Genomic DNA, 20,719 nt, shown 5'->3' with positions numbered 1-20,719 from the left:
GGGACCGGGCTGGGCTGTAGGCAGCAGCACGGGTTGTTGTTGTGCAGTTAGCCTTTAATCATTCATATCACTAGCTTCAAACATCTTGAACAGAATAAGGAGGAAAAATCTTAACGGAAAATTTCTGAAGCATCTTCACAGTGCAGGGTAATACTGTATTTTTCTTTAGCTGTGAAGCTGCACGTTTCTCTGTCTCGCACGCGATTCTCAGAAGTGGCTGCTGATTGTTGGTGTCGGTAAAATAGCTTTCTGGTTAACTTGTGCAGTTGGTCAGTGTTTTCTAAAAACAAGGCCACTCTAAATTCCACTGGTGGTGTGCCTAAAATTCATTACAAGAATAAACCAAATGTAAAGCAGTCACATTCAGAAGGACCCAGGAGAAGCTTTCTAATGATCACACAGAAGTACAAGAGCAAGTATTTATGTGAGGACAAGAGGCTTTGAGAACAGAGGAAAATCACTGTACGGTGAACTTTCCCCAGCGATAAATTCCTGCCTTGTAGAGTGTTATCAACATGGTTCAGTAGAGACACACACCTGCCGTCACTTTAGTCAGTTAAAAGTTGTCTGAAGTCCTATTCTTATCGATGTATTAATATTTACAAAGAAGATGCGGGTTAACTTTTTATGATATCATCCAACATACTGCTTTTGCTGCTGTGGGTGTGTCTATTGCTCTTCACATTTTATGTTAATCTCATTAACCACGTCTTATTACATCTACATCTATTGCCTTGAATTACTGCATTAGCAAAAGGCATAAGCTGTTTGTGACAGTGGGCGCAGGGAAAAGCCTGGGCAGCCATTAACAAATGGTCTTAATTAGCACAGTTCTTTAAATCTTTGCCTGGCAGGGAGTGTTGTATCATGCTATTACAAGCTGTGAGGATACACTTTCTGGGAGCATAAATATGTCTCTTTTTTAATTTCAGTAATGTGCTTTCAGCAGAGCATGCCAGGGTAGTCTGACTTGGTTCCCCCCCAGGAACCAAGTTTTCTGGTGGGGTTTTAGACACGTAACGTTTCCCTGGCAGGTCAGCAGGCTGTAGGAAGCACATAGGATCAGTACTGGGTTGCTGCTAGAGATAGTAGTTTGGATGTGGGAACTTCTACTCGTATGGCATGTGGTTTATCGATTGCAATTGGTTATTTTAGAGACGAGCTGCCCTTCAGTCCCTGTAGAGCTGGTACTGAGCAGAAAATCAAACCCACAATACCCCAAATGAAAGTTAATGCTCGGTGTGAGGAGGGTCTGGTGTAGATTTGCATGTACATTGCCTACAGCAGTTCAAGTTCTGCTCGGTACCTGCTGGGGAGGAAACTCCCATTTAGAGGGTGGAATGGAAAGGAAAGGGTCTATCAGCTTGTTTTCTTTCATTCTCCTCCATAGTGGAAAAATACTTGAGACGAGTGTTCTCTTAGATTCCCCTCCTGGGAAATAAACAAACCTTTGCCAAAAAAGTTCAGTCCCGTTGACTCTGGGCGGTTTAAAGTTTATATGTGGGCCTTCTGCCAAGAAGCAGCAGTCAAGAAGCCCCCTCCGTAGCGGGGATCAGACAAAAAGTGAGCAGGGGCTGCTCGGTCCCTCCTGCCCGGGTCTACTGCGGCTCTGAGGAGAGCTGTCCTGCTGCCCATGGCCATGCTGAGCACGACGGTTGTCCGCTCGGCTGGGCGGCTGTTTGGGCGGCAGGGCATCTGGAGCCGGGGCTGGCTGCCCTCTGATTTCTGCATCGCCTTGTGGTTGTTGTGAAACTGAACAGGAACAGGTAATAATTCAAGCCGTCGCTCCTGCTATCTGCAGTCGTCACCTCTGGGGAACGGCTGGGGCTCAGAGGGCTTGGGAAAGTGATCCGAAGGGTCAAGGGGAGACGTGCTTGGTCTCCTCTCTGCAGATGAAGTGATAATGAACTCTGCTGAAGGAGGGAAGAGGTCCACTTGAGGCTTTTATTATCCATGAAGCTGTGAATCATCCCAAATGCTAATCCTTGGGTGCACAGTCAGCAGATCTGCGCTGCTGAGTGCCAGCCTGCTCTGAAGGCGTTCAGCGTGCGAGGAGCTGTGCCCTGTTCTCCAGGTCTTTCACATTTTTCTAGGATTGTTTCATGCTTAGTTTTAGGATTATGAAGGAAAAAATAAAATTCTCATGTGGCTTCTCAGAGACGTTCAGGCCTTATAAGTCCATTTTGATAGGGTGCAGAGCTGCAGATCGACAAGACATGACTGTGTTTGAACCAGTTATGAGATCAGGTCCCTTCAGAAAGGCAAGTCCCAAGGGCCAACTTGGCCTCCTAAAAGGAGTGTATTTGCTGCTATTATGAGACATTGGGTAGATTTGCAGGTTGGCAGGAGAACAGAGAAGCTCCAGCTCCTCAAAAAGTCGTCACAGCTCCCTGGCCTCTGCCTGCTAAGGCACTGCCCCAGGGCCCGCGGTTCTGGGTCGGTGCTGGAGGGGTGGGTCCCGCCTCGCAGCACGGAAGTGATGGCAGCCCTTTAGTCACCGATGTCCCAACGTGCGGGACATAATGTGGCATTTCCGTGCGTGGTAGAACACAGCTGCTGAGGTTGGTGGTGTTTCTGTGGAGAGACAGTGCTGGAGAGGCTGCTGATGCCGTAACGATTGGTGAAGGAGAGCTTGGGACCTCCTGACCTAGCTGCTGTGGTGGCAGCTCAGGCATCACCCGTGGCCCTGCCCTGCAGTGGGGCAGGAGAGAGGGGGCTGCACCTCTGGGGCTCAGCTCTCGTCTCCCAGCATCAGCCTCGTCACTGCCTCAGCCCTTGCTTGGGCGTTTTGTTGTTCAATGGCAGCGAGGCTTCTAAATAGGGGGGTTAGGGACCTGCTATTAAACCTCTGATTATGAATCTTTTGTGTTGAGAACCTATATTTAGAGGAACAACCCTTTTGTGTGGTAAAAATGAGCTATTTTGTTATCGCTTCCTTCTGAAACCCTCTCCTACTTCACTGTATTTCCCTGCCAGCCCTGTCTGTTAATGCGGCCATTACAGTTATGAGTTAGACTTAAAATAGTAGGAAATCTTTATTTTAATGATAAATTATCCTGAGTTTATGATTTAAGTTGGAATGGAGCTCAGGAGGTCATCTAGACCAGCCTGTTGCTCTGAGAAGGGTCAGCTCTGTGTTAAGACCAGGTTGCTCAGGGCTTTGTTTTCTTTTTTTGTTGTTGTTCATTTTGTTTTGCTTTGTTTAGCTTTAGGATGGTCTTTTTGGTTTGGTTTATTTTTACTCTGGTTTCTGAGGCCTCAGGAGAATGAGCTCTGTCTGCATTTTTATGTGGCCCTACAAAGCCCTGGTAACCTGTCTGCACCACAAGCTGGGATGTTTTACAGCCTTTTGATACAATCAACAAGCTTTTAAGGGGTGAATAACCCCCCCTTTTGCTTTTGTGAGCACTGGCCCTATGAGCACTGAGAGGAGAGATCCTGGTTTTCTACCCAGATGTCCCCATTTGTGGCAGCTGGGAGCTGGCCAGCTTGCAAAGAAAAGTGCATATTCTTGGCAGAAGAGCTCCGGCTGCAGAGCTCAGAAACAACAGCTCCTGCGTGCTAATTGACCATCCCCCTTCTTGGCAACTTCATCAAAGACGCTGAAGAATAAATAGGCTGTTGATTGAACTGTTTCCTGGTCCCCAGAGGTGGTCCCTCTTAGTCAGGGTTGAGGCGCATTGTCAGGGCTGGGGGAAGAAGCTTGGAGAGCAATTAGCCTGCGCTCGCTGGAGGCACAAAAAGTTTCAATTTACTGCTCCTTCCATGTGACATCTGCTGTGAGACTGAAGGTGTGAGTGGTTCAGTGCACCTCCATTGCCTCCTCCACCTGCAGTGGCTGATGTGTGGTGTCAGAGCAGATTTCTGTGCTGGTATCTGCTCCTCGGGTGCATGGGTGCGCACGAGCCGCTTTGAGGGAAGAGGGGCAACACGGCTCAGACGGGATCTGTAATAGTGGACGCTGATGAAAACAGAGCTCGGGAGCAGGGAAACACCTTCAAGGAAAGCCTGGCTGCAGAAGTCGAGGCAGATACCGATGAACATGACTGGTGCATTCTTTTCACAGAACAGTCGTGTTCGTGCTTGTTCACACTGCTGTGAAGGCATGCAGAAATCCTGCAGAAATGAGGCGTGCAGCTTTCAGCTGATTAATTAATGGAGCATATAAGGAGAAAATATTCACCATTTTACTGATGCCTACAAATAGGTTTTAAAATATTCTGCTGTTTGTTGTTGGTTTTGTGACAAATTGCATTCACATATTTCAACAGCCTTGATTTTGTTCTGGGCTGGGCCTAGAGTCCAAAATATTTGAACTTTCTGCAGAATGTGAACTCCAGGAAAACTCCTTCCAGTAAAAATACTTCAAAGTATATGAACTGAAATCCTTTGTTTTGAATCGGATCTGTGTCAAACTCTGAGATTTGACAAATGCCATGCTGCTTCATGGAATTTATTGTCTACTGCAAAGGATTTTAGCTAAAGACAGAGCAAAAATAGCACTGCAAGCCTTGCCTTTGGGCAAAAACTTTCCTTCTGCAGCTGTTGAGAGCTCAGTCTGTACTTAGCAAACTGAGTGTGTGCAAAATAAATATTGATACCACACTCCCGCCACAGTGGCCTGACTAACTCGATAATCACGTGTCTGTATAATGAGTTACAACATGAGTCTGCATGACACCATGTACATCACTGTCACATGAGAGGGCCTCTAGAGTTACGTTGCTATGACGGCCTGATATGGGGCAATCCACCTTGTTCTTGGGTAGCAAATACAACCCTTTCCTTCCGCTGAAACCGGCAATTTGCATGAATGATTCACCAGCACTGACTCTGTGCCATTTTTGCTTTTAGTGATGAAAACACTAGGAAAGATTTGAAGACGCTGCCTGTCTTCCCTACCAAGACGCTGCAGGAGCATCCGTCGCTTGCTTACTGGTGAGCTGTTTAATTCATTTAAAATGGAAATCTTTGTTATGGGTAGTAATGACAAGATCACTTTTAAACAGTTTTGTAAAATGTTTTAAAAGTTTTCAGCCTGTGTTATAGAAGACTCGGTTAATTGCTTGTGTTCAAGCATTTGCAATTTTAGAAGGTTATAAGTTACACAAGATCCGATGCAAATCCCTGACTGAAAGTTCGTTCAAATTAAATTGCTGGATCAGAGTAAGTGGGCACCATGCATTAGAAAGAGATGAAATCTGAATCCTGGCCAAGTCTGTGTTTGCAAAGAGCACCTTTTCAACTACTAAACAGCAGAGCCTCTGTGGTAGGCTGACCTTGGCTGGTGCCAGGTGCCCAACCAGCCGCTCTTTCACTCCTCAACAGGACAGGGAAAAGATGAGATGGAAAAGCTGGAAACAGAAAGGCAGGTCCGATTTTGTGGCTTGAATTTGCCATAGAAGAATACGTTTGGGATGAATGAACAATTTTGTTTCCTTGTAATTCATGCCCTTTATTCAAGTTTGACTCCCTCATTTATTTCATTTTTAGGTTTATGATTTTTTCTTTCAGAACAAATACTGTTGGTTTCTCTTTGCATTCAAGTGTCTGACACTTAAATGCACATTTTATTTCTCATTCCACTAAAAGCAAATGTTATAGTATATAACAGGAAAAATGTAAAAATGTCACTGCTGACAAATCTATAGTTGTTTGTCTATGAAATGTCAGGTGAAAAGAATACGCTAGAATGAAAATGTTTGTTTTAACAACTTCTGCCATACATATAGAGCACTAACCATCCTTTGAAGTTTGGGTTCTTTAGAATGTGAAAATGAATTTATACAATTAGTACTATTATTCTGCAGCAGCATCTGCAGTGGAGCAGGCTGATCTGAAATGATTTGGTAATTAGTCTGGAACGCAGCATGCAATGGTAGGGATTAGAAGGCAGCTCCACACTGCTTAATGAAAGGTGGGAAAGTACAGAGAAAAGTACAGAGGGGCACTCCTCTGCATGCTGAGCAGGCACACAAATTTCAACAAATGCTATCACATGCGGAAAAAAAGTCACAGCCTCTAAATTGTTTTTTGTGCTTGTTTTGCAGTGAGGATAGAGTAATTGAACATTATACACAAATTAAAGGTCTGACCAGAGGACAAGCCATTGTTCAGTGAGTATGACACTTACTTGTGAAGATGATCTTTTTACTAACTTTTTCCTTTTTTTTTTTCCTTTTTTTTCTTTCCTATTTGAGAAGTGGCATGCAGGCTCTTTGGGTTATTATTGCTTGCAAACTTTGCCTTTTGTATCTGCCAGTATTATTTTTTACTGAGTAATGTTTTAAAAGTATTTCAAGCTTTAGATGTCACAAGTTTCCACTTAAGGTTGTATCTCTTCCTTCAAATACATCAAATATAAAAGAAACAATATGGGCCTTATTTATTCAAAAAAGCCTTCTCCATACCCTGCTTGCTATCACTTAGTTTTCACACCAGACTCTAAGGATGTTACCTTAGGTTCTGTAAGGAAAACAAATGCATGTGTGTTCAAATTTAGTTTTCAAAAAACAAGGTTCTTGCAGGATGAATACAGCCCATGGAACCAAGAAGATTGAGATGATTGCTGTAGTTGCATATTGTAGACAACTTGCCCTTTTTGTCCCATGGCTTGGGGCCTGCAACTCTGTCCCAATAATTCAGAGGCTTCTTTCGACAGGAACAGAGAAAAAATTATCTCTTCAGTGGCTGTCTGAATTGCGTCATGAAAAAATTGTACAACTCCATAAACAATTTAATTTGAAAGCTATCTATTTTAACAAAGCACCATCATGAAATAATTATAGGCATATCTTTCCTGCCAACATTTCCCAAAAGACTTACACATTCACTTCAGAAATGGAAGTTTTGCTTTCAATTCTCTGAACTTCTGATAGGAGATCGAGTGTTTTGTAGTATGAGAAATCTTCCATTTACTTTGTCTGGGCCAAAATACCACATCTTTCCCTGAGCCTGGGTGCTATTTTTTTCCAAAACCATGGGCATTAAATCATTAAGGTCTTCAAAATATGCAAATGATAAATGACATGTCCTGAATGTATGTGTGAAAAAAATATGTTAATAGATTGATTTCCTCCAGAGAAAATCATCTGATACGCTATAAATCTGTCTACAGGTACATGAGAGTGGTAGAAGCTTTGCCAACATATGGAGTTCATTACTATGGAGTAAAGGTTAGTAAATGTCTATAGATAATATGATTGCTTGGCTTATTACATGTGATTGCATTCCTAAAGGAGTATTTTGATGATTCAGTACCTTTCTATCGGAATTAAACCCCACATTTTTCAACCTCTATACCTTTTCCCTCTTCAGTTCTCTTTTTAAAATGTTTTCAGAGAGCAGCAAAGCATTGCGTGCTATAGAAGACAGAAAGGAATCTCTGTGAAAACCTTCAGTCATGCTATCAGGACCTAAATTCATACCAGCTTAATTAACCTGGATATCACTTCTAGATTTGAGGCAATTAATATTTCCTTTGGAGCCATTTCTAACCAAGACTAGAAAAAATACAATGTAGAAAAGAGCTTCTAAATGGCAATGATTAGTGGGTGCACATGTAGAGTGGGAAAATGCTGTTTAGTTGAACAGTATTTTTGGAGAGTGATGGAAATACACTATTTATTTCCATTTGTAGAGCAGAGACTGGACAAATGTGTTTTTTGCAGAAGAGCTCAGCAGAGGTGATGTCTCCTTACTTTTAGTCATGGCTTTGACAATGGTACCTGAGAAGTTGATTGTTTGTACTGTTCTCCTCTTGCAGCTGTGTCGTGCCTGAGTTTCATGGATGCAGTCATTGGCCACATTTTTTTCTCTCCCTTACCCTTTCCTCCTCACAGCCACCTCTTGCAAAGAGTGACACCCATTTGTTTCAACAGTGCTGTTGCTTTTTTGTCCACTTTGCACAACCGCCACATAGTTTCTTGCCTCTACCTGAGAAGGCAGTGGAAGAAATTTTCAACATTCACTTTAGCAATCCACTTCACATCAGTTTGTTTGCATAAAATGTCCTTGTTCCCTACCTACTTGTACTTGTCACAGAATGAAGTAGGCTGTGATCTTGGAATTGCTTAATTTTTAAGTAGCTCACAGCTCACGCAGGCTTCCCTGTTTCAGGATAAACAAGGAATCCCTTGGTGGCTTGGAATAAGTTATAAAGGGATAGGACAGTACGACTTACAAGACAAAGTCAAGCCCAGAAAAGTAAGTTTTTTGTATCATTGCATTTGTTGGGTTGGTGGGGAAGTGTTGCATGCCAGTATGTACCTTTTTAAACTATTGCTTATAAAAAAAATGAGCAAAAGACAAATGGCTGGAGGTAGAAGAATCCTGTTAGCACCCAGGCAGTAAAAATTCTCCCCCCTTGCTTAAATACTGGAAAGTAATTCACTACAGCCAGCAGCTCCCTTCAGGAGCTTTGTGGTTTTGAGTTTGGTGGTCTCAGGACAGTCTCTACAGGAATTTTGGCAGTCTCCAGGGATAACTACAAAAGCATGAAGGAGTTGGGCTTCTGCAAGTCCCAAACTAAAGGCCTTGTACTTGAGCAATGTTTCGTTTGGCTTTCAGAGGTGTAATTTGTGTGAAAAAATAATGAGAAGATCCACTGATGTCCACGAAATACAAGCAGAACTGTGTGAAACTGCAGGCCTTTGTAGGCGATTGCATGTTTTCATGATGAAATGAATTATAAGGGGGGATTGAGAGTAAATGCCAAATACTGGAAGTCGTTCTTCTCTTTTTCCGCCCCCTTTCTCCCCAGTGTGTCTCCTGGAGAGTAAACTCTGCCAACAACTTCAGCTGTTGTTGAAACAGGGCAGAGGGTCCCATATTCCACTGCTGGCTCCCTCGCAGCCATCCATCAGTCAACCCTAACAGGCTCTTCTGCTGGCAGCCCTGGAAATCCATCGTGCTGCTCAAGCACATGATATGTTGGGAACTCCTCCAGTCCTGTAGATGTGTAAGGCTCACTGAGACAGGACTGAGCCCTGGAAGTCCCTGAAGAGTTAACAGGGTTGGCAGTGGGGAAAAGACAGCAGTGCATGTGTGGGAGCTGTGCTGTTGGGTTGGATGTGTGTGGGGTTTTTTTTGGTCATGTCTTTGCTGGAACATTGAGGCTGTAAGGAGATGCAGACACGGAGCTTGCTGTTCTCCGTTCCCTGGAATGCTCTGGGCAGGAGTTCACATGAAGCGTGTGCTTCCTGCCAGGGAATTTTACATTTGCAAAATGATAATGTTTAGTGTATTTGTGCCAGAAAACATGGCTTAACAAAACTTCCTTGTGGAGAGCAATTCCCTTTCAAGTTCCCAACTTGATCTTCTCTTTCTCCAGAGCAGGCTATGACTTGGTTTCTTTTGTGCTGTATTTATATACCTGTGTGTCCAAGGTTGAACTCTCAAGTCCTTCCTTCACTTTGTTCAGTAAAGCTCTTTAGGTCTCTCCTACCATGCATGTTCTGAAATGAGAGTGACACAATGAAAACCCTAGAAAATGTTAATACAGCCATCAATCATCAAAGAAGAACATCAAGCAGCTCCTCTTGCTCTTGAGCACTTGCCTACATTTAGACAATATCTACAAGGTTTCCCGATCAGATCAGACGCAGACTATTCTCCAGCCAGGATGTCCCGCTGTGACCAGTAACTCTCTCCAAGAAAATACATCCTGCCTGGCTAGAAGCATTGCTTCGCCAAGCACTTTTCTGCTTGTGGGATTTCAGTTTACAACATCAACCAGGCAGATTAAGAAAATTTTTTAAGGTCAGCAAGGACCCAGATAACAAGTCACACCCTGCTACAGTTGCTTATGAGGCGTTGCCTTTGAATGCAGCAGGAGTCGTGTTTAGCAAAAATAAAATTAAAAAACGAAGCAAAACAAAAAACCCAACACCCAAAGGTCACCCCTGCAGTGGAAGTGTTACAATGGAAATGGTAAAAGTTGTCTGCTGCACTCTAATTATAATTATACAATGTAGAACAGAGATCAAAAGGGAAGGTGGGAGAGAAGAACGTAAATGCAGAGGGAAGGTTTAATGCCAATAAGCTGATTCAAAGAGCAAGGATGGATATGGCTTTAGTATTACGCAGCAGTGGTATTGCAATGGACTTGCAGATTTGTGTTTGGTGCTAACTGGAAGGGACAAAAATTGCTGAAGTTAAACTGCTGAAGACACTGCCGTTTGTTTCAGCGCAGCTATATAGCCTTGCTGCGAGTGCTGTGGCAGGCAGAAGTTTGCTTTCAGCTAGCGTTGTTGTTTGTTCACATTTGTGAATGCATCAAAATATATTTTCAGAGAGCGAAGAGTGTGTATAGCTTGTCAAAATCTCCAAGGAGTCAGCAAGTACCATCCTTTCCAAAACAGCAAGAGCGGAATAGGCATGTAAATTTTGTCTGCCTGTCTGAGTAGAAGTGCTAGTTTTGCTGGATTTAGCAGAATTTTCTTGCTTTCCTCTTCAAGATGGAGCCAAACTCACAACTGCCATGTGCTGGTGTTATCCTGCTGTTTATGTTGTGGATCAAAAGTGCTGTTGTGTTTATCCCTAGCCGTCTGGGAGAGAGCATCCCGATTGTAGTCCACTTCTCCAACTAGGGATGTTTAAATATACATGTCTGATTAATTCAGTAACGGGGAAAGGCTGAGTCAAATTTAATGGGAGACTGGGCTGGCCTTTCCTAGTTTTAAAGATAAGTGATCTCTGGCTGTGTAAGTCTCTGTGATACCTGCTGAAGTGGGAAAGTTTCCAAGATTCAGGTAGGAACTTGGAGTTGGTGCCTGTGCTCCACCTGAATTCCCACCTGGCAGCTTTATTCTGCTCCTTGTGCCTTTTGTGCAACAGTCATGGCTGCTGCCAGACGTAGCTGCGTTTGTTTAACGTGTTGATCACGGGCTTCTGTTCAGAGATAAATCCACATTCAGAAGAAAACCTACATGCATATTTTAATTAACTCCATCCATTAATGCAGCGTCAGTTCCCAACGGTAATCTTCAAAAAGTGAAATCTTTTGGCTTTGTCCAAGTAGGTCTTCAGGCAAAGAGACCTAAATATGAGCCTCGGAGCACAGTGGTTATCCCAAGATTTTGTTGTTGGATCAACACTGTGGCGTGAAGTCCAGGGTTGAATGCTCTTCACAGGAAACAACTTGCAAGACAGAACCAGATGAAGCAATCCCAGATACTCATCTGCCTTGCCAAAGCTTGTGCATGCCGTGTCAGTCACCCGTGAGCAGCGCAGCCCATTTGCCCGTGCGTTGTTGTAGGTCGGGGCTGGACCAGGAGAACCTGCTGTGTCTGCCTGCCTCTGTCAAGCTGGCTGCGGAGGTTTGATTCCAGCCATGATATTTTGCTGGTGAACCTGAGATTGTTTGAAGAAAGGAGTTTTGTCGATGTTAAGTTGCTCCTGGAACTCTGTAATTTTTTGAAGTGGTTTCCAGCAAAGTGGACCCAGATTTTACAGCTTGCCCTGGACTGCGAGTGATGGGAGCCGAGGGAAATGCCTTGCTATAACAGACTGAAGACAGAGAGCTGTTCTTGTGTCATTTAGGAAAATTGTCTTTTTCTTCCTAGATAAAAGCTGTGGCTCCACACTGGCTGGAGGTTATGCTCCGGCTCAGTTGATTATAGTTCCGAAGTCTCACAGGGCATAAAAAGCCTGGGTTTGCAACCCGTGTTCGGGTTTCAGCTCAGACCTGGGATTAACTCTGCAGTCCTGCTGCTCTGCAGACATACTCTGCCTTCAGCTGCAGTTAATACGGAGATATCTCCTGCTTGGAGAAATGCCTCCTGCTTGTGGGGAGGGGTGTCTGGGTGGCATGCCAAGATCCCATCCTGAATCTCTTCTGAATTGATTAGGAAACGCATAAAACGGGTCCCAGGGTGCAGAACTTCGGATGCTGTTTCAAAACAGGGTACTTCTCCCTTTTATCTCCACCCATATTCCTCTCACTGATGAGAGAAACAATGCCCTGTCTCGTTTCTGGAGCGTGCACTGTGGAGTGGGTCGAGTTTATTCTGCGTTCAGCCAACGTGTGGTGATACTCCGAGGAATGGGAATTCGAGAAGGCTGCTTGCTTGCTTTTGGACCTTTTCTCCCACTTCATTGTGTTTCTGTGGGCGACTCCCTGGTGATAAATGAACTCCAATGTCTGAAGAGGAAAAGTAATCTCGCTATGGTATTGTTTCAAATCTGCAAGGATTTCAGTTCTAATGCTGGTCATCTTGAATACATTATGTTCTCAGGAGTGTTTTTGTTAGAGCATACTAGTTTTGAAATGGGTAATATTTATGATATTTTTCTTTTAATTCCACATATACGTTCTAAATGCTGATACTGAAAGTTTTCCCTTGCAGAACATTTGCTTAATGTAAATTCTCTGTCCTGCTTGGCTGAATTGCTCAGAACACAATAGCGTTTGTGCAGGCTTCTCAGCAGGCGGATCTAATCATGCAAAGACTTCTTTTACTATGTTTATTTCTCACCAAGGAGAAGCCATTGATTTAGACATAAGATACTAAGCTCGCATAATTATTTCAAATAAACACAGAGCTGTTACAAGACCGCTCTGAAATGCAGTTCCTTCCAGATGTGCAGAAAGTTGCTCGAGCTCGTGCCCCACAACACACACGTTCTGTGACAGCCGCATTGTTCGTTGCTGAGACATCGCTGATCCTTGTTAAAGCCCATGCCAGTGGGAACCTGGCAAGGATTGATCGCAGTGCATTAGAGAAAAAATGTGATTGAAGAGGTTTTTAGACGACTGGCTTAATATGTAAGAGATGAGGGATGCCTCCGGGTGAGCTCTGCCAATTTATGCTGGCACAGGTGAGAGCTGTCTGCCTCCTTCTGTCAGAAGTTGCTGCAGGTGGGGCAGCTTGGCTCTCCTGCTATCCCCTCAAATGCCTCCCTTTGCAGCCAGGCAGAGCAATTTAAAACAACAAAAAAAAAAAGATTTCAGTTGAAGGCAGCGTGCCAGCCAGCGAACTGCTGCTGAGGGGCTGAAACGCAGCCCTTCTTCCAGCCCTGCCGGCAGGGTGGTAATTTCCTTCATCGGGGTGGGGTGCATTCCTGCGGGCAGAAATCTTTTATGTTTCCTTGGTCTGAATCGCCAGATTTGTCTGGAGATTGCTGTTCCCAGTAAGCTACTGGGATGGTGGTGGCTGAACCTCCCTACGGGCACGGTACGTACCACAAAGCACTTCCCGAAGGAAGGACTGCTGCAGATGCAGCAGCACGGCGCACACATCCCTGCTGCGTTACGCAAAGATCCCTTGGGTGGAAAACCAAAAATTGGGGTAATTGAGCTCTTGGTGAGAATTTGCCGTCACTCTTGGCCCAGGAAATGTGCTGGGGCTGGAGGTGCTGCTGGATAGCAGTGCTCGGCTCCTCTCTGGATTTCCACCCCCTTGAAAAAAAATGATGTTTTTAAAGTAATTTTTGAACTAAATGCATCTGTGCGTTAAGCAAATCGCCTCTTGCCTGTTTCTCGAGGCAGGGGCTATGCCAGCTCCCCGCCCGTGGTCCTGCCGGGGCCGTTCTCCCCAGCTCCTGCTGTCGGGCCCAGACAGACCTGCCTTTTATTCAAAGCTGGATGCCAGATCAGCCAGGCCGACAACCAGCTGCTTCCACTGTGAAGGTGTCTCACTACTTAGGCAGGCAGTGTCTGCTCCCTTTCTTGTTAGACTACAATTACAAGCTCTTTTTGTATGGGAAAGAGGGCTAGGAGGGCGATCCTTTTGTTCTGCAGGATCACAGGAGGCATGCAGGAGGTGAAGCTCCCGTGCTTCCAAAAGCTGCGGCTGGGGTCAGAGCCCTGCCTAATGCCAAGAGGTGCGGGGTTAGTGAGGTGCTTTCAGGTTGCTCTGTGCCTTCTCCAAAAAGACCCAAGAAGCAAACCCCGAGCAGGCCAAATCCTGCTTGTAGGGTCCGACAGGCAGCCCCTGCCGTGCTCAGTGGGAGTTTTCCACGGGCCTGTAAGGATCTGGCAACGTCAGTGGCTGGGGAGGGGTGTCAGGAAAACCTTCATTAGATCAGGTGGGCCTTATCAGCGGGCTAAAGGGAACATACACAGCAAAAACATTTCATTTCTTCCAAACTGTTCTTCCAGCCCTCAAAAAACAGATTCCAATCCACCCCCCTTTCTATTTTCTTTTAATATGTGGGAGATTTAGGGGGCTGGGCAGGCCGCGGGGGGGCGAGTGGGGCATGGCTCTGCTCCCTCCCCAGCCACCTCCAGGAAATGTAAAGGCTTTTTAATGTCATTTTATTTATTCTTTATATTTTATTTATTTATTATTTCATTTTTATTATTTTATTTTATTTAATTTTAATTTTATTTAAATTTAATTTAATTTTTTTAAATTTAATTATTTTCTTAATTATTTTATTTGATTTTAAAAATTATTTTATTTTTTACTTTATTTTTTCTTCTATTTTTCTCTTTTTTTTCCTTTTTTCCCGTTTTCGATTTTTTTTTTTAATTTCTCCCTGTTTTTTCCTACTCTTCCCCCCCCACCCCCCCGCTTCTTTTTCCCCTTATTTTTTTTTCCTTTTTAAACCGGACGCCGGATTTGCACCCTCCACCTCGGCAGGCTGCTCCCTGCGGGGAGGAGCAGCGCAGAGGCCGGGGCTCAGCCCCGGGGGCCGCCGGTGCCGGTGCCGGGGCGGAGGCTGCGAGCCCCAAAGCCCGGCCCCGCTCGGCCCCGCCTGGCGCCGCCCCGGTTCCTGGGCTGCCGCCCGGGAGCGCCCGGCCGCCGGCTGCCGCCCAGCGGGACGGGACGGGACGGGACGGGACCCGCGGGCCCGGGGCAGGTAAGGGCACCCCCGGTGGGTGCTGAGCGGATCCCTCTGCTTTGGGAAAGGGGGCGGCAGGGGGGAGGGAGCGCTTCTGCGAGCCGTCCGAGCGGGGCAGGGCGCTGCTGGCGCTGGGCGCTTCTCCTCGCTGGGGGAGCGTGCTGAGGCGGCTGAGGAAAGCTTCCGTAATCTTACGGAAAGTGATTGATCGGTTGAAGTAAATGACATTTCGCCCTGCCGCGTTTTTCCTGCAGCAGAATCTGAGAATAAATGGTCGTGCTAGAAAGGAAAGTTTTAACCGAAGAGCTGAAAGGGCGCGGGAGGAGCGCTGCCGGAGCTGCTCCCGCAGAGGCGTGAGGCTGTGCTCTTACAGCCCTGCGAGGGCAGCTTTCAGTGGAGGGAGCGTGGTGACATGAGAGGAGCTGTACGGAACTGTACTGAGGTGGCATGAGAGGGAGCTGTGCAGAGCGTGAGGCCCGTCCGTAGCCGCGGTGTGTTGGCTCCCAGCCGTGCCAGGGCGTTGCAGCGAGGCCGGCAGGAGCATCGCCTGTGCCGGGGCTCTGGGGCTGCTGGTGCCAGGTCCCAGCAAGAGCTGCCTGGCAGAGCGACCCTGGAACTCCTGGGGGATGCAGAGGTCTCTGCTGCTCCCTGCCACCTTCGGCGACACCTCGGGTACACGCGTGTGGGTGTCTGTACCCACGCACACGTACTGCTGGGGCAGGGCGTGCTGCTGCAGGACCCGCATCGAGAGGCAGGGGAGCAGCAGCCCTCTGGGACTGGGCTGAGGAGGTGCGGGACCTGCGGGGTGAGCCCCACGGGGCGCTGGTTCTGGCACAAAGGGCGAGCGGGTTCGTGCGAAACCCCGAGCCCATGGGTGCAGCTGCCGAGCCCTGGTGCAGAGCGTTTCCTTCGGCGTGCTCTCCCGGCTGGCACTTGGCAGGAAATCGGCAGTTTCCTTACAGCGGTGTGTGCTGTGGGGCCAGTCCTCCCCTAGCTGCTGCTTCTCTGTGCGTGGTTTACCCCTGCTCCGAAATGTCTTGCTGAATCCCATGCCCAGTGTCTTCAGAAGGGAAAGGTCTTGGTCGTCCCCCAGCTGCTGCCATTCCCTGGCGGTGTTCTGACTGAGGAGAGGACTTGGTGTCCGCGTAGTTGCTGCGTTTGGAGTTCTTCTGCATTTAATCAGAGAGAAAAGGACTTTGGCCACCCTCCCAAGGTCCCTACAGACATCCAGCAGTGACGTGAATTGTGCTGTTGATAAAAGCAGATGTTTTCACAGCCCAAACCCAGAAGTTGCAGTGCATTGTTCATGCAAGTGTGCATTTACTTGAGGGGCATCCCCTACGTTTATATTGATACACTTATTGATGTTATGAATGTTGTTATTGCTGGGTCTATGCCATAGCTGAAGACGCACAGAATTTGTAACTTGCTGGAATTGTATAATGTGGGGGCAGAAGATTGGTGATTCTTGGGGTGACCGTGCTGTGCTGCTCTCTCCCTGTCCTTCTAGCTATTCCAATGGAAGCAGCTGGAAAACCTCTACTTCCGTGAGAAGAAATTTGCCGTGGAAGTTCACGATCCCCGCAGGTGAGGCTGGAGGTGGGATAGCCGTGGGATGAATCTTCTCCCAGGACTGGGTATTAGTCATTTGTCTTAGTGGCTGGGGATGGGAGGTGTCTGTGCACTGGTGGCAGTGCAGAACCTCGGGCACCTCCTGCCCTTCCCTGCCTTGGTACTGATGCCAAGGGTGAGGGAGGGAGCTCACCCTCAGCTGCTTTTCTGTGCCTTCCCTTCCAGGAAGGAAGAGCCTTTGCCCAGGGTGAATTTCTTATTGCTGCTCCATAAAGCTCAACCAGGAGGGGCTTTGGCTTTGTAAAGTGGATGGCAAGTTAGGAGGGAGGAAAGGCAGCGGATGCTGGGGAGAAGCAAGTCCAGGTTTTTAGATCTCTGAAATAAAGGCTATGAGTCTTGCCTGGTTAGGAATGAGGCTTTGGGGACTTCAAACCTCAGAGGCCTGTCCTAAAGTTGTGTTTCTTTTCACCTCTTCAGGATTTCAGTCTCGAGAAGGACCTTTGGTCAGAGTGGACTGGTAGTGCAAACCTGGTATGCAAACACTTCCCTGATCAAATCCATCTGGGTAATGGCAATCAGTCAACACCAGTTCTACTTGGACAGAAAACAAAGCAAAGTAAGTTAGAAGGCATTTTGCTGTAGGCTTAAGCTTCAACACCTTTCCTACATATCCTTCAGTATATGTTGTTCCGTGGATAACCTAATCCCCAGAGAAAAAATACAAATAGCTTTTGTCTGCTTTTTGAGCAGTCTAAGCTACAGTACTGCTATTCGATCCATTTTAGGCTGCCTCCAATTAAGAGCTATGGAAGTGTAATCACAGCAGAGGGAATTCCCATGTCTCAGTATTTAATCTGCTTTTTCTTTTGTCTCTTTCTCATGTTCTTTTCGAACACGGTGCAAACAGAGAAGAGGTTATGAGTTCGGAGGCAGTTAAGACTTTGGGGCCAGGTTTGAGGAATGCTGGGGCAGCCAAGTGCACAGTCAGCTCCTGTGTGATGCTGTTGCTTTAGCGCTTATTTTTGTGGGAGATGAGGTGTGAAATGTCATCTTCTGTGACCCCATGTTCTGAAGTTAATTAGAGGTAACTCAATGATTTATTTATTTAACTTTTTCAGGCAAAAATTCCTTCAGCCAGAAGTTTGGATGATATTGCCATGGATTTGACAGAAATGGGAACACCAAAGGTTTCAAAGCTAGTGACTATGGAAGCAAAAAATCAGCTTATTATGGCCAGCAATGGCAGTTTAATCTCATCAGGTAATATTTTGTGTGAATGCAAGGCCCTGAAGTACAGCGGCACTTGTGTGTTAACAGGGGTAATGAGTCCAGCTGACCACAAATACAGTGAAGCATGTGACAGCGTGTATTGGTTACATATCTGAGGCAGAAACATCTATTGTATGATCTGCTGTTTCCTCTCCCATTGTAACTAACAAGGAAGTGAAAATGTGCTAAAGACAGATAAGCAACCGTGTACTTTTGGTCCACAAGTAACTTGATATCACTTTACCGGTTGGTTAGCCCATCCTTGCATGACTGACTGTACATCTCATCCAAGTGTCATTCAATCCAAACTGAATCCAGGCAAACTTCGAGCACCTGCTGTAGGAGTTGAACTGCCCTGGCTTTCTGCAAAAATAAGCAGAAAAGAGACATTCTCCTAAATAAAATTCAGCTCTGAGGTGGACTTCAGATCTCCACCACCCGTGGAGGACTCCTAGGTAGATAAAAGCCTGCCTTCCCCCCAAGAAGTGCCTGGAGGTAAAGCCCAGGTGAGGAGAATCGGTGTCTGTATCAAAGCAAAATCAAAGCTGAAGTATCAAGTGTATCATAGGTATCCCTAATGTCTCGATTTATTTTGAGTAGTGCGGTTTTGGCTTGTATACTTAAGACTTGGCCAGTATTGAGGGTTTGAAGAAGTGCAGATTTCCTAAAAGCCTTCTTCCTGGATGACACAAGAGCTGGACGTTGCATTTTGAATATGATGCAGTTGGGCTAGGTTGGCCACTTCTGGGGAGGTCGCAGCCTACCTGCCCAGTCCTTTGTTGCGGGAGGGAAAGCAGTGGCTTTTACCTGTAAATTCTCTAATAAAGAGAATGTATTTTTCAGGCTCTCAGGATTCAGAGGTCAGTGAAGAACAAAAGAAGGAGAAAATTATGGAGCTAAAGAAGAAAGAGAAACTCCTTCAGGAAAAACTGCTGCAGAAAGTTGAGGAGCTGAAGAAAATCTGCCTGCGCGAGGCGGTGAGAACAGCACCTTACACAGGGTTGGGGTGGGCCCTTCTTGCTCACTGGACCTTCGTGTAGAGCCCTCTCTGTTCCCCAGGAGCTGACGGGCAAGATGCCAAAAGAGTATCCTCTGAGTGCTGGAGAGGAACCTCCCCAGGTCAGAAGACGTGTTGGCACAGCTTTCAAACTGGATGACAACCTGCTCCCTACTGAAGAGGTGAGCACTGCAGCTTGTTTTCACAGCAAAGGTGGGGTGGCCAGACCGGTGGCCAAAGCCACTTAGAAATAATCCAGCTCTTACCTGATTAAGAGGAGGCAGCTGGGGGCAGTTGCGTGCCTATGCCTGAGGATCTAGACAGGTACTGCCCTTATTTCAGCTGTGCTCCATGAGAAATGACCAGGAAATTGGCCATTTCAAAAAGCCTTAAAATCCCTAACCTGAGCCCCTCGTTTGGCCATGCTACTTGCATTTTAATGTTCACGATGCCATTTGACAACCCGTGTGTATGAGCCTTTCCTGAGCACTGATTTGTGGTGTTTTGAGGTTGTGTTTGAGCCCAGAAAGTGGCTGGGGTGTGCTTGTCCCCCTTGCAAAATCATCTGTCCCTGAGCATAGTTGTGTGACAGATGACAGCAGGAGACTTACCTCTGGCTTAATGCAAATTCCACCTAAGTAAAAGCTCTATATTGCTCAAGAAGCTAATATGAATTTTGCTGGTAGAGACTGACTCAGGAGATATGCTAATTCAGATATATGCAGTTTCTGGAAGCGCATCGTTTCCCCTCATTCCTTAAGATATTTGCTAACTAGCTGTGTACCATCCAAGCAGTAGGTAGACGTTGGGCACTTTGCATCTGTCTTTCACCCAAAACTCGCTGTGCTGGCTTTACATTATCGTATAATCCGTGCCTGCAGCAAACTGATTTTATGTAGTCTGCCTACGTGCAACTGAAACAAAATCCTACTGTCCAGATTTAATAACGTGTTACTTAGCACTTCTGCAGCACCTTTCATTTGAGCCTCTCAAAGTTGTTTACAAACAATTAATTAAAGCTTCCTACTCCCAGTAATGTAGGTATGGGGATACCAATTTTTATTTTCTCTAAAGCAGGGAGAGATTCAAAGAGGCGTTTTCAGGCTTCGTCTTGGAGCAGGAGGTTTCCACTTCATTACTACAAAAACAGATCATCATTTGTATAACCTCATCTAAATATCTCATGTCTTGAATTTACAGGATCCCGCTTTGCAGGAGTTGGAGAGCAATTTTATCATACAGCAAAAGCTGGTAGAAGCTGCAAAGAAACTTGCTAGTGAGCCAGATCTCTGCAAAAACGTAAAGAAGAAAAGAAAGCAAGAGTATGCTGATGCTGTAAAAAAGCTTCAAGAGATTGAAAATTCCATAAATGAATATAGAATCAAGTGTGGAAAAAAACCAACCCAGAAATCAACTCTTACTCTACCAGGTAATCAAGAGAATTCCCCGTGTTCTGATGAAAACAGGAAAAAAAAGTCATTTGGCTCACTTACAAGTTTTGTTTACATGTGTCTATGTGATTTTTATCTTCTCCAAGGCAATTAAATAAGAAAAAGAGATGCAATTTGCTGCATCTGATACAATAAGTACACAGCTTATAGGCTGAGGGCAGAATAAGCTGCAGTTTTAGGAACAAGCGCAGACACGTTCCAGCACCAGGTACCGACCAGGAGTGCTATGCATAGAAGGGCTGGCAGGAGCATCTCAGTCGAAACTGGTGTGGTGTCCTAATTCGTAGTGTATTGAATGCAGGTGCATTTCTGAGCTGCCACACGCAAGATCTCTCTCCCTTCTGCAATGCTGCAGTTCTGGCAAAAACAGAATGTGTGAGTTATTCTATAGAGTCAAGAAAACAAGGACCAAAGATTTTGTTTCATGATTAAAAATTACCGGTGCCTAGGAAGACGTAAGCAAAGGTCAGGAGTTTGTGTATGCAGATTGTGTCATACAGATTTTTGACTAAATGGACTTGCCAGTGATGAGCACAATGAAAGCAGGTGTCCTTGGCTCTTCCATTCTGAAAATGGGATTTTCCTGAGGGAGGTGAGATTCTGGCTCCTTCATAGGACAAAGCGTGAAAACTTTGTAGTATCC

The 20,719-nt window shown here is 45.8% G+C and overlaps 1 protein-coding gene across 6 annotated transcripts in view; it reads left to right on the top strand.

The window, feature by feature from the left end:
- Positions 1-20,719, top strand: part of FRMD4B (FERM domain containing 4B) — a 114,877-nt gene that overhangs the window by 83,787 nt on the left and 10,371 nt on the right. For all 6 annotated transcript variants that reach the window (XM_040568475.1, XM_040568476.1, XM_040568479.1 and 3 more), the window contains exons 8-17: positions 4,855-4,938; positions 6,051-6,116; positions 7,118-7,175; positions 8,119-8,205; positions 16,298-16,374; positions 16,837-16,975; positions 17,478-17,619; positions 18,472-18,605; positions 18,688-18,807; positions 19,826-20,054. In XM_040568475.1, coding sequence (XP_040424409.1) covers positions 4,855-4,938; positions 6,051-6,116; positions 7,118-7,175; positions 8,119-8,205; positions 16,298-16,374; positions 16,837-16,975; positions 17,478-17,619; positions 18,472-18,605; positions 18,688-18,807; positions 19,826-20,054 — 1,136 coding nt within the window. The remainder of the gene's footprint in view (positions 1-4,854; positions 4,939-6,050; positions 6,117-7,117; positions 7,176-8,118; positions 8,206-16,297; positions 16,375-16,836; positions 16,976-17,477; positions 17,620-18,471; positions 18,606-18,687; positions 18,808-19,825; positions 20,055-20,719) is intronic.

The sequence above is a fragment of the Cygnus olor genome, chromosome 10 (assembly GCF_009769625.2).
Source record: "Cygnus olor isolate bCygOlo1 chromosome 10, bCygOlo1.pri.v2, whole genome shotgun sequence".
In the NCBI taxonomy this organism is placed as follows: Eukaryota; Metazoa; Chordata; class Aves; order Anseriformes; family Anatidae; genus Cygnus; species Cygnus olor.
Note: the sequence above shows the minus strand (reverse complement) of the source record. Positions and strands in the feature narration are given on the sequence as shown.